Source organism: Habropoda laboriosa, unplaced genomic scaffold (assembly GCF_001263275.1).
Source record: "Habropoda laboriosa isolate 0110345459 unplaced genomic scaffold, ASM126327v1 scaffold759, whole genome shotgun sequence".
NCBI classification, from domain to species: domain Eukaryota; kingdom Metazoa; phylum Arthropoda; class Insecta; order Hymenoptera; family Apidae; genus Habropoda; species Habropoda laboriosa.
The window spans coordinates 57,998-71,789 of NW_017100846.1; the positions used below are offsets into that span (position 1 = coordinate 57,998).

Sequence of the window (13,792 nt, forward strand, 5' to 3'; positions counted from 1 at the left end):
GAATACGGAGGCGGTCCAGGGGCTGCTTCGGGAGTACAAGGCGCCGGCAAGAGCGGCCTTGCACGCCCTGATACGAAAGAGCAAGAGAGATCGGTGGCTCGAGTTCATCGAGACTTTGAACGCGGACCCGTAGGGGCGACCCTACAGGGTCCTGGTACAAAAATATAAAAAGAAGGGCGCGAACGTCGCGCCGACGCGCGAGGAGGCAACGATCGCCGGCCCCTTTGTTACGGAACAAGTAGAGGAGGCGCCGGTGGACTCAAGCCACCTCAGTAGAGACGACCTGACTCCCGAGCAGATCTGCATCGGGGACGTCCGCGAGGCAGCCCTGGGGGCCGGCAGGAAAAAGGCAACAGGGGTGGACTGCGTCCCGCCGCAGTCTCCTGTGCGGACTGTGGAACGGCAGTAAAATACCGATTGAATTTAAGAGGGCACGCCTGGTTCTCATCTCGAAGCCTGGGAAGCAGGCGGAGGATCCGGGCTCGTTTCGATCCACCTACGTGCTCTCCCCCCTAAGCAAAGTGTGGAAAAAATTCCTAAAAAGGAAAATCGATGAAAGAATCGGCGCGGACGGACTGGCCAAAGAGCAGTACGGTTACCGCAAGGGCAGGTCCACAATTGAGGCCATCCGGAGAGTAGTCGAACGGGCGGAGTATATGCGGGTTCGCGACAACGTGACCTCACGGTCACGCTGGACGTGAAAAACGCGTTCAACTCCCTGAGGTGGGATTCCATCCTCGGGGAGTTGACAAAGCGTGAAATGCCCGCAAATGTCATCTACGCCGTCCGGGACTATCTTTCGCAAAGGTTGGTGGTCTACAGCCAAGGGACGGAGAGTGTGCAGATGAACGTGATCGGGGGCGTGCCCCAGAGTTCCATAATAGGGCCGTTATTATGGAACCTCGTATACGACAGACTGTTAAATATCGTGGTACCTGGGGTGAGGCTGGTCGCCTACGCTGACGACGTGGCTGTACAGTAATGTCTCTACAAGTGTCAGCCAGTTTGGATTCTACAAGTGTCAGTATAGATGATCCTACGCCTAGGTCTGCGTCATTGCTGCGCGGCCAGCTCTTGGAGCGAATAATAACTGCCCGCCTCGCCAGGCACCTCGTGTGGAACCCGATTTAATCGAGGCCCAGTTTGGGTTCTGACACGATTGATGGCGTCGATCGTTCCTCTCGGACTCGGCTGTATCCCGTGACGGGGTGGCGTTGGCGGTAAGTTTAGATACCTTCAACGCGTTTAACACCTTGCCTTGGGAGGCCATAAGGGGGGCGCTCGTACGTCAGGTGGGCTGCCAGAGACTGGGGCTGCAAGTGGCACCCCGTAAGACCGAGGCCATATAGTTTTATGGCCCTCGGCAGGGTGTGCCGCCCCAGCCCTGAGTGCGGTTAGATGGAGCCTACGTCGGGGTGGGGTCAGAGGTAAAGTATCTCGGCCTCACCCTCAACTCCCGCTGGCGCTTCGGGGCGCATTTCGACCTCCTGGTTCCCCGAGTTGATAAGGCGGCCTTGCGCCGTCTGCTGCCGAATCTCGGAGGACCAGAGGAGAGGGTTCGCGGCCTATATGTGGGCGTCGTGCGAAGCATGACCCTTCATGGGTCGCCGGTTTGGGCGCGCGACCTGACTGCCAACATGCTCCGCCATGTCGAGAGGAAGTTGGCGGTCAGGGTCGCGCGCGCGCGTATCGCACGACGTCCCACGCGGCGGCGACAGCTTTGGCGGGGCTTATACCGTTTGACCTCCTGGCGGAGGGGGACGCCCACGTATATGGGCGTCACCAACAACTCCGTCGGGAGGGGGTGGCCCCACCTCAGCTAGCGGTCGAAAGAGAAACACTGAAGCGTCACGCCCTGCGACGCGCCTTGGAGGCGTGGCGGGGCTGGCTGCCATCAAGAGGTGGATCGGCTGGACGCGGGGTAGGCTAACTTAGTGTATGACGCAGGTGCTCACCGGGAACGAGTGCTTCGGTGGGTACCTACGTCAAATCGGTAGGGAGGCGGCGGCGCAGTGCCACCACTGCGACGGATGGGAGGACACGGCGCAGCACACCCTGGAGGAGTGCCCAGCATTCTCCAGGGAGCGCCCTGTCCTCTAACAGGTCATTGGCTTGGACCTCTCCCATACATTGAAAAACAATTAGATTAACTTTGAAAAAAATTAATTAATTTTTAAATCCCCATAATCGGACTTGAACCCCATATTGATGCTTTTTGTTTTTTTTCCCACTTATTTTATTCACGTATATCTAAAAAAAACTTATAAAGAGATAATTATTTACATATATCCTTTTTCAAAGTTGTTCATGACGGACTTTGATGCCATTTTTTTCGTCAATACTGAATTTTTCTGACGTGTGGCATATTTCAGGTCTTAGGAGGTTGGTTCCTATAATTTGCACCCATTGTTTTTCAAAACTAATGTAACATATGTTTCCTTGTGAATATTGCACGAACGCCCGTGGACTACACGCGTCGCTCTTAAAATAACCTGCGTTGCTGCTACAAGAAGTTTTAATGTTAAATTAAAAATTATAGAAATATTACGCGGGGCATCATGTAATACAGGTCAACATTTTTACAATATAAACACGATATAAATTTATTCTATGTATATGTTATCAGTCTATAATTAAATATTAAACGAACCTTGTTTAATCATGGCGTCAGTAACGTCTGGCAGTTGTTTTCCCGGATATGGAATAGAGAAGTCAGCAATATTGCTCCAACTTTGTGCCCACATGTTGCCTAATAAATGTGCTGGTATGGGACCGTCTTTCGAAACCACGTTCTCACCGTACTTTTTTCGAAGTTCTCGGCGAACATACGCGTGTAATTGTAAATAAAGTGGCTTCAATTGCTGCCAGAGTGTATCTGCAAATTTTTATTATTAAAAATTTATATTACGTTTCGGCAACTTTTTCTATTTATTTTCATTTACTCTCATTTCTTATGTTGGATGCCAAGCTTTGTGACTCAAATATTTACGATTTAAATTGTAATGAATATTGCTGAAATTAAGAAGTAAAATCTTTTTTTCTTATAAAATTCACGGGCTCAATAAATCGGTAAGTAATTTCAGCAAAATTTTATAGGTAGATAAAAAGTATATGTATAATAATAATTATTGTTATTATAGTAGCAGTAGTATATATTATTATTGTTTTATTTTGTACACACCAATTTGTTCGGGAAATTCATCAGTCTCGTAATCCTTCATCCAATAGGCTGCGTTGTCAGTAAAATTATTTAACGTGGCAGCCATGTTACTTAATTCAACGTATCTCGTGAACAAGGATTTCATTTTTTCACCGGTTGCTTTCCTCCACTGAACCCAGATATATTTCAATTCTTCCGGGTCATGGCTCTTCATTTGGAGTTCAGTAAGTTCCGGTTCCAGAGCGAGATCGCATTTACTTTGATTCTTATAGTCGCATATTTTGGCAGTGCTGTAGATGTTCTCCATATCACTTATAATTTTCTCGTATTCTTGGTAAAGCTGTAACAAGTTTTCGATTAATACTAATTAATTACTTGTTAGGTGAAAATAATAATATTAACGGTAATAATACAAACGAGAGCACTCTACGAGTTTGTACTATTGCATTTTTTACGCGGTTTTTATATATCCAAACATAGCAGAACTCTGTTATGAAACTTTACACTGGGGTTGTATAAACTACTTAAGAAACGAGCAACCATTTGCGAAAAGCATGAATTTGCATGCCTTTTATAATGCTTCAATTACCTAATTACATAATACAGTAAATTCTCTACAAGTGTCAGTCAGTTTGGATTCTACAAGTGTCAGTATAGATGATCCTACGCCTAGGTCTGCGTCATTGCTGCGCCTATGTTATCTCGCTCGCAGACAGTCAAGCGTGCAACGCTACACCACTCGGTTTCTTTTATGAGTTTTCGCGGCTGGACAATTCAAAATAGAAAAATATAATTTCTTTAATTTCACTTTTTCTCATCTGAAATAATTTTTAACATGTTAGTGAGATTTTTCTGATGATAATGAGACCAAACACGATATAATTTGAACAACATTTACTTATTAATACTTATTGAGTAATTAATTTAATGTCGGCTTACGTCCACGTAAAAAAAAAAAAAAAAGTAGGGCCGATTCTACAAGTGTCAGTTAAATCTAGGGCCAATTCTACAAGTGTCAGTCAAATGTAGGGCCGATTCTACAAGTATCGGTCAAACGGCAGGCCAATTCTCCAACTGTCCCTGACTCTACAAATGTGAGGTTTAGGTTCCTTGCGGACTGACACTTGTGGAGACATTACTGTACTGGTCTCGAGGGAGCACGAGGCTGGGTTGGGCCTTCTCCGGCGAAAGCTGGAGTCGAAAACCCCGATGGAGCTGATGTTCACCAAACTGGAACTCGTCTTTAGGCGAAGCCCAGAGCGGCGAATTTCGGCGAAGTTGGGGGCCCGGCTTGGCCAAATCCACTCACTTCACCTCCTCGTGGAGCTCCTGGGCTTCTTTTCGGCTTCGGCTGGAAAGAAGGCGAACGAGGTGAGTGGTAACCCTTGTGTCCCACACGACAGTGTGGTGCCCCACGCCATAGGCCTCTGGCGTTGCAACGACCCACTGGAGATTCGTCTGCAGTGGTTCGTGGCTCAGGGGAGCGGGGGGCTTGCCTTAATCGGCTGGCCTGCGAGGATGACAACCTCTATAAAAAGTCCTTAACCCTAAGTTATGGCGCGCGGCGATGGGGTACGCTCTGGTGGATGCACCGGGGCGTGGCGGGTGGGTGCACCCGTCCCTAGCGGCGATTTCAAGACATCTGGCATCCTCTTGAGTATCGAGCCTTCTCCCCGGAAAGGGCGTCACCTGGGGAATGACATACGTTCGTCCCGACTCGTGGAATTCTTTATGGATATTTCAAAAAAACTCGGGGCAATGGAGGGTAGTAGTCACGAGAGCGAGGCACGAGGGTCTTCTGCCTCTAGGGCTACTAGGGGCAGGAGTGCCAGCATCGGCCAAAAGCGGATGAAGCGTGTTAGTGGCAGCGAAGAGGCTGTAAGTGAAGCTGGTAGTGTAGATGATGTAAATGTGATGAAGGTGATTAGTGTGAAAATTATGAAGTTTGTCTTTAGTGAGTCAAACCGGGTTTCGAAGGTAGCGAGCGAATTTTTATTAAGTTGTGTGAGTGAGTATGAGGAACGTATGATACGTATGATGAATAAGAATGAAAAGTTACAGGGTAGATTGGAAGAGTGTGAGAAGAGAGTACAACAGCTTGAAAGTCGTACGATCGATTCTGCCAAGAGTTTTGCGAGTGTAGCTACTGGGAGTGTGACTGGAGTGAGCGCGACGAGGAGTGTGTTTGTGAAACCTAAGGAGAAAGTATATGCGGTAGTCCTGAAAGCGAAGGATGAGAATGCAAAAATGACGAGCGAACAGGTGAAAGAGAAAGTGATGCGAGATGTGAGTGGGTCTTTGAATGTACGCATTAGAGCTGTGAGAAAGACACGTAGTGATGGTGTAGCGATCGAGACTGTGATTGAGAATGATTTGCGGAAGTTGCGTGAGTGCAAGAAGTTTGGCGACGTTGGTTTGAAGGTAGAATTGCCGAAGAAGATCGGTCCGAAGGTGATTATATTTGATGTACCGTGCGAGATGACGAATGATGAGTTTATGAATGAGTTATATAAGAAGAATGTGAATAATATGAAATGTGGTATATCTGAGAGTGAATTTAAGCACAGAGTGAGAATTGTAAATAGAATGAATAAGAGGAATACAAGTGTGGGTAATCTTATATTAGAAGTGACCAGAAAAGTGCGAGATGTGTTAATAGAGGAAGGAAGGGTGTATGTAAAATGGAGAGCGTGCAAAGTAAAGGATTACTTAAGCATTTTGCGATGTCATAAGTGCTATGCCTTTGGGCATATGATGCGGGAATGTAGTGTGACAGATAGGTTGTGTCAGCGGTGTGGCGAGGCTGGACATTTACGTGACAATTGCAAGAGTGAGTGTGTGTGTAGAAACTGTAAATTAAAGGGGGCGGCGTGTAGTCATTCGGTTTTATCTATAGAGTGCCCGGAATATTTGAAATTCGCTGAAAGAGAAAGAAATAGAATTAGTAATGAGTAAATTGCGAATTTTACAGTGTAATTGTCAGAGAGCGTATGCAGTGATGTGTGATTTGAGTAATGTTATGACTGAGCGTGATGTGAATGTGGCACTGTTGCAAGAGCCGTATGTTTTGAATGGTTTGGTTAAAGGATTACCGATGGGATGGGATGTGTATGTGTGTGAGAATGGGCCCGTTAAGGTAGCGGTAGTTGTGAATGTAGAATCTATGTGTGTGAGGGAATGTACGGATGAGTATGGTGTGTGTGTGTGTGTGGCTAAAAGGAGACTTTGGTGAGTTGTACGTTGTGTCTGTGTATTGTCGGTACGGTCATGACATCGAGCCGTAATTGACATACATGGACAGAGTGCGAGAGCATGTGAGAAGTAAACGTGTTGTGATGTGTATGGATGCGAATGCGGTCTCCCCTTGTGGTATAGCAAGAGTGGGGGCCGCAGTAACGAGAGTGAGATAAGTGGTAGAATTTTAGAGGAATGGATACTGGCGAATGGATTGATTGTACTGAATGAGCCGAGTGAGTACTATACGTTTGCAGGTATGAGAGGCCAGACATTGATGTCACTCTGGTAAACGAGGCGTGCGCTGGGTGCAAGCTTGAATGGGAAATTAAACGTGTTGCAAAAGCAGTTTGACAACCACCAACCTCTGTCGTTCACTGGTCAATATGGTTTTCATCGATTGACGCGTATCGCTAATTAGTGTCCCTCGTACAGGCTCAATGGTATCACGGGCCTCGAGAGTTTGGGATCGGTATAGCAGATAAATACGCGAGTGTCTGCACGAGCGATCTTTAATGATACGCAAGGAGAGCAAACGTGGATTTGATTGTAAATCACTGTCCTGTGAGAAATTAAATACACTCTCGCGCATAAGGACACTATCGAATATTCTCCAGTAAGGTCTTACAGAGGCCGCTCGGCGGGGTATAAAAGACGGACAACTGTACGCGGCGGGTGTTATTCGCCGTCTTTTCGGAAACATCACCAGTCTATCAGTTTTGCACGTATTCATTATCGCTGTCGCTCCAGCGTTATTATTATCCTAATCGCCTTTGCACCGTTTCGCACCGTGTATACATATACGATTTCGTGCGTTGAATCGTAGGATCATCACGGATAATCACTCAGCGAGCTCCGCTGACCGCTACTAGTCATAAAACTTTGTGTAACCTATTGACTTCAGGAAAATATACTGATTGTTGTCTTAAAATCTGTATCCTTACTCTAACTCCACTAAAGTCAAACGAAACAACATGATTGGGGTATAAGTGACCATAATGTCATTTTAATTGAAATGGAGTGCGACTCTGATGTAAATATTGCTGATGAACATAAGAGATGGTCGTGTACAGACGTGAAATGGAAGGAATATGAGAATGACCTAAGAGTGTGCGTTATTGTATGATGAAAGTATGAGTATAGAGTTGAATGGAAATGATGTGTTAGAGAGAGTGATGTCATGGGTCGAGGTGGCGAATAGGAACAGATTGAAAGAAATGAAGCGTAGGAATGTAAAGAAGATGAACTGGTGGACGAATGAGTTAAAGTGTATGAAGAAGCGAGTGAGGGAGAGTAGAAGGGCGTGGCAGAAAGCGAGAAAGATGAATAGTGTTAATGTGAATGAAAGAATGACGGAGTATAAGGCTCTATTGAATGAGTATAAACGGTTGTGTGGAGGGAGAAAAAAGAAAATTGGAGGAAGATTGTTAGCGAGTCCTCGGACCTCGACCCGTGGGGTCCAGTGTATAAATTATGTCGCGGAAAGATAGGAAAAGAAAAACTGAGTGCGATGAGCGTCGATGGCCGAGTTACGAACACATGGAGAGAGAGTGTGTGTGTATTAATGGAACGATTCTTCCCAGTTTCGCGTGTAAATAGTGTGAGATTTAGAATGGATGGAATGAATGTACGCGAGTTTGAATGGAACGAGGTGAATGACGCGGTGCGTAAGATGAAACTGCGAAAAGCACCTGGCTTGCACGGAGTTAAATACAGAGAAGCTGAGGGTAATTTGGAGGCCAATTCCATAATGGATGTTGAGGCTTTATAATGTGTGTTTGAGAACATCGTGCTTTCCGGAGGCGTGGAAAAGAGCGAATATAGTAGTTCTACTGAAGTCTCCGGAGAAGGTGAGATCGGACCCTGCGTCCTATAGACCAATTAGTTTGTTATCGGTGATTGGAAAGACGCTGGAGCGGATGATGATAAAGAGGCTTGAGCCGAAAGTGTCTGGTCGATTTAGTGAAGTGCAACATGGAAGGGGCGCTCGACAGAGAATGCATGGATGTGTGTGCATGAATGTGTGAATGAAAGTGAGTGTAAATATGTACTTGGCGTGTTTATAGATTTTAAGGGTGCGTTTGGTAACCTGGAATGGAATTGTGTACATGATAAATTGAATGAGATTGGATGCGACGAAATAGGGTTGTGGCATGATTATTTTAGAAGGAGAAAGGCCTGTATGATTGGTATTAATGATGTGGTATGGAGGGATGTGGAGCGGGGTTGCCCGCAGGGGTCCATCTGTGGACCGTTCATATGGAATTTGATGATGGATGGGCTCCTGTGGGACCTCACGGAACGGGGATGTAAGTGTGTGGCATATGCTGACGATTTGCTGCTGATGGTGGAAGGGCGAAATCGAGTGGATTTGGAGCGAAAGGGTACAGAATGGATGAGAATTATGTGTGAATGGGGTATGAATGTTGCCGTAGATGTGTCGGAGGAGAAGTCCGTAATGTTTCTGAAAGGGAGTTTGGCTGATGAAGTATGCAGAACGAGTAAAGTATCTTGGAATATGGATGAGCGAAAGAATGCACTTTAAGGTGCACATGGAGTATTTAAGGGAAAAGATAATGAATGTGATGGGCCAGATGAGGAGAGTTTTACGTTGTGAATGGGGAATGAGGAAACGTGCGGTACGAGTTATTTATAGGGGTTTGTTTGTGTCTTGTGCGATGTATGGTGCATGTGTATGGTATGGCATGATGAGGTATTCGTACGCGAGGGAAATGATTAATAAATGTCAACGAATGGTGTTGTATGCATGTTTAAGTGTGTGTCGAACAGTTTCGACAGAGGCGATGCAGGTAATGACGGGTGGATTACCTTGGGATTTGGAATGCGTGAAAAGAGGGGTGCTGTATAAAGTTAAGTATGGAATGATGTTGGGTGAGAATGACATAGTAACGAACGAGGAAATGAATAATAAGGCTCTGAATGAATGCAAAACGTTGGTGAGTGAAAGATTGTATGAATGTTGGCAGACGAGATGGGACGAAAGTGTAAAAGGAAGAGTAAGTTATGAATATATTAGAAATGTTAGGTTTACGGAGCGTAATTTATGTTTTGACCCAGGGATTTATGCATGTTTTTTGATTACTGGGCATGGGAGCATGAATGCATTTTTATTTAAGAGTGGTTTGAATGAGAATGAGAATTGTCTGTGCGGTGCTGGCGTAGAGGACTGGAAGCATGTGTTAGTTGACTGTAGTCTATATGATGATGCGAGAAACCTGAGTGACTGTGGAGTGATTGTGTGCGATGATGGACGTGTGGATGTGAGTCGTGTGTTAGCATGCAAGGAAATGTATGAATGTTTTTGTAAATATGCTCTGTGTGTGTGTACACACTAAATATATTCGTCTAACTATATATATACACACTAAATATACACGTCTAAATATATATATTTAGAAAGAGAATTGAATGCATGAGACAAAGATAATGGCCAGATATTTTGAGGCGCAGGGGGGATACCGCAGGCTGAAAGACCTTCGGGTCGATTTCTGTATGGAGAGTGGCGTCTCCACGCACCCGAGCTGGTCAACCAGTGCCAAAGGTTGTAGGACCTTTAACTGGTAGTAGCCTAGCTGCGAGGATCCCACCAGTGATTTAGACTGGTACCACGGGGACCGGGGGCCCACGAGGTGGTGACCTCGGCCCGGTCATGGGATGGAAAACGCGAGGGTAGTGGTAAAGCCGAATGCTGGCTAGGGGCCCCTTTATCCAGGGCCCCGGAGTGTGAGTTGTGCATGAACAACTCGGGCACCAGCCTGCAAAGTTGGTAGAGGATGGAAGGTACTCGGTCCTACCGGTGACTTGGTGCCGGGACCTGCAGTCTGACATCGTACCGGAAGTGCACGCTACAGCGTGCATGCGTCGATTGGGCGTACCCCAATCCCTCGCCCATGGGGATCGTGTGGATAGGCCGATTGGCAGGAACCGCACGTAAAACACAAACTGATAGTGTACTGGTCTCGAGTTACAGTTACCAGGGCATCCAGCGAAACCTCAGGACCACGATGGACAAGGTAGCCGGTTGGCTCCGTGAAAACGGTTTAGAGCTCGCGGTAGAAAAAACCGAAATGATGCAGTTGTCGGGGCCGCGATGCCCCGCGGTGAAGGAACTCGGGATCCTCGGCTGCATCATATCGCTAAGCGCCGCGGTCAAGTACCTGGGGGTCTGGCTGGACGGCCAACGGACATATATAAAACGTATGGCAACGCGTTGTGTGCGGCACTGCAGAACATAGGGGGGGCCGGCCAGGCGCCCAGGTACTTGTATTACAGTGTATGGGAAAGTGTTATTATGTACGCAGTCCCGGTATGGGCGGAAAAGACGCTAAGGGGAGTCAACCGGGCTGCGCTAATTTCCGCGCAGAGGACTGCATTGATACGCGTCGTCAAGGCTTATAGAACGCTGTCAGCGGACGCCGTTGGGGTGCTCGCCGGTGTCGAGCCGATGGATCTGCGCGTCCGGCTGCGAGACTCACGGTACAGATACAAGGATGATACGAGGAGCGTCGAAAGGGAGGCCGTCCTCGTCTAGGAGGAATGGCAAGGGCGTTGGGAAACAACGCCCAACGCCGCGTGGACGAGGCGGCTGATCCATGAAATCAGAACATGGATCAAGCGAGACAGAGGTATGACCCTCAATTTCCTCCTAACCCAGGCATTGACTGGGCACGGAAGTTTTGGGTCATACCTCTGTAAAAGAAAGAAGAGGACAACTGACCGCTACCTCATGTGCGGGTATGAAAATTACAACGCCGAGCACGCCATTTTTAAGTGCGACGCGAGCGTGGCTGAAAGGGTCGCAATGGACGTGTTATACGAAGGCGACTTCACGCCAGAGAACCTGGTTAAAATTATGACGAAGAATATCGTAAATTGGGTCGGGGTAACGGCGTTTATTACTAAAACGCTCCGGGCTCGAGAATAAAAGGAGAGGAGAGACGAGAGAGAAGTATATAGGCGTAATAGATTAAGTTTTAAAACATCGACGAAACCCTGCTCGGGAAAGATCACCCGAGCAAGGAAAAGGTACCTGTGTCGACGAAGAGGGGGTGGTAGTCATAGGACAAGGCCTTACCTGATGTATAGGTTTTCCTTGTTTTCCGTTAAAGTAGCGGCCAGGGTTGCCTAAAGCCTCATGGAGGGCTCGACACAGCGTTCTGTAGGAGTTGTATTTATTATTATTTATTTATTTACTTATTGAGGAAGAAGGCTGATATTAGTCGTAGTGAGTATGGCATGGTGCAAGCACCATACTGTGGGTTCGCACAGCCACACAGCTGAATAACGTAAGGAAAAAGAAACAAAAGAAAAGATAAAGAGACAAGATAAAGAGAAAACAACAGACACTGGGTGGGAAACCACAAAGAGGGCCCACCCAGGAGTACTGATAAGTGAAAAGTGGCTGCATGGGCTATACGCAGGCTACGCAGATGACGTACAGCCAGAGCACGGAAGAAATAATTATACAGCAATGATAAACCCTGGGTGAGAAACCATAATGAGGACTCACCTAGGGTAATACCTTACAAACAGAGCTACTCGCGCATGGTTCCGCCATGTTGTGGTCAGCAAGCTGATTAGTCCTGAAAAATAGAAATAGCATGAGGGGTGGGCAAACATGGTATAGAGAGAGGACTAAACCTTACCTGGTTGACGAGCTTCTCTCGCTGATATTACGCTGGTAAGGCCTAGATTGCCTTAAAACAACAGGCCAAAGGAAAAGCGCGCAAATAACGCGACAAGCGGTCACCGAGGTGGGTGACAGGACTGCGAAAAAGGCGTCCTGAGGGCGTTGAACGGTGTGAGAACGTAACCCCACAGGTGAAAGCACTGCGGAATTGCCGGAAACGGCTATCTGAAACGTGTATAAGAACCAAAAATTAACGAAAAGAAAATTCGGATATGACGAGGTTAGGTTGTCATTCGTCGATAAAATTAAAGGCAACTCACCGGGCGACGGATACGGAGGAGGTTGTTAGGCGTGGCTCGGCAACCTGAAACAAAGAAACGAAAGCAAATTGTACTTACCTTTCGCAGGGTAGCAAATTAGAATTAATATATTAATTATTCGTAGTTTACTCGTGACGCAAAAATTCCACGAGCAGAAAACTAGTAACTGGTGACGGCGCGCATGCGCGAACGGGCAGTGAAAATCAAAATGGCCGACTACGACATGTTCGAAAAAGCGACGGCAGCCGAAATTGCAATCGGCCATCTTGTCGGCCCTTTTTCGGCGGCAGCGTCCTCAGGGAGGATTCTGCGGGCTCCAAATATATTCAGAATATATTTCAAACAGCTCTAATTCACTTTTATTTCTTTTATTTGTTGTATTAAACCTTTTCCGTATATAATATATTCCGGAAGCCGAACAACGTTAGGTGAATAATTAAATCCCTAAGTTTTAAATTTAAGTTATTTATTTAATCGATTGGACAGCCGTAAATATCTCTTAAACTTAACGTATCGTATTATTTTATTCACCTTAATTTATTTGACAGATAATTTCAGTAACTTTTAATACATTTTAAGCCTAATTTAATTCAGAGCAGGAGTTTATCGGCCGGATTACCTCGAATATCTGATTTTAAACTTTAACTTATTTTGTTATTTTAATCATTTAATCTAGTGAGTAGATAACGTTAAATATATTTTAAGTTTAACTTATTTTATTTTAACCTCTGACTAGATGAAAGCAAATACTTTTAATTTAAACTTATTTATTTTAACCTCTGACTAGGCGACATCAAGTACCTTTAAATTTAAACTTTAATTTTATTAGTCTACTCATTGACCAGACAATTTAAAAATATTTTAAGCTTATTTTAACTTATTCAATTTTAATTTATCGACAACAAGACGGACCCGAACATCTTTTAAATCAAAAACTTTATCTTTTATTCACCGTGATTTGGTTAGATAACTTTAATATATGTATATCGTAAGTCAAAATTTAATTTATTATAGCACACATTTTAATTAATTAACTTAATTAATTAATTAACTTTAATTAATTATCTTTGGAATATCTTCTAAATTTAATTTAACTTGTTTATCATTTTATCATGCTATTTTATTTATTAAATTCAAGGAATAGGTAACCAGGAATATATTCTAAGTCTAAATTTAATTTACCATCGTATCTTATTTATTTATATATCTTATTATTTGTCGACCGGATGATTGTTTGGAGTGCCCTCTGAACTCAAACTTTAAATTATTTTATTTGTCAAATGTTTCACTCGAACTTATGGATTTAGAGGATAAAATTCCTGACAATTTTAATATCCAATTTTAGCATCCGATGTTACGACGGAGGCACGGTTCCTCCGCGGGTCCGCGATGCTGCCGGAAGTGGGTGGCAGGAGCGATGAGGAAAAT

At 45.2% G+C, this 13,792-nt stretch overlaps 1 protein-coding gene across 1 annotated transcript; it reads right to left on the reverse strand.

Annotated features, from left to right (window-relative positions):
- Positions 1-2,295: 2,295 nt before the first annotated feature.
- LOC108577349 (angiotensin-converting enzyme-like) lies at positions 2,296-3,494 on the reverse strand. Its single transcript, XM_017940492.1, has 3 exons — positions 3,182-3,494; positions 2,651-2,875; positions 2,296-2,390 (listed from the first exon to the last, which is right to left on the reverse strand). The coding sequence occupies exons 1-3, from the start codon at positions 3,465-3,467 to the stop codon at positions 2,296-2,298; spliced, it is 606 nt and encodes a 201-aa protein (XP_017795981.1). The 5' UTR covers positions 3,468-3,494.
- Positions 3,495-13,792: the final 10,298 nt, after the last annotated feature.

Coding starts and splice junctions, on each gene's coding strand:
- LOC108577349 (XM_017940492.1), bottom strand. CDS start 3,467: ATGGAGAACATCTACAGCACTGCCAAAATATGCGACTATAAGAATCAA. Junction 2,876..3,181: donor TGAATTTCCCGAACAAATTG/GTGTGTACAAAA, acceptor AAAAATTTGCAG/ATACACTCTGGCAGCAATTG. Junction 2,391..2,650: donor TGACGCCATGATTAAACAAG/GTTCGTTTAATA, acceptor TGCAAATTATAG/GAACCAACCTCCTAAGACCT.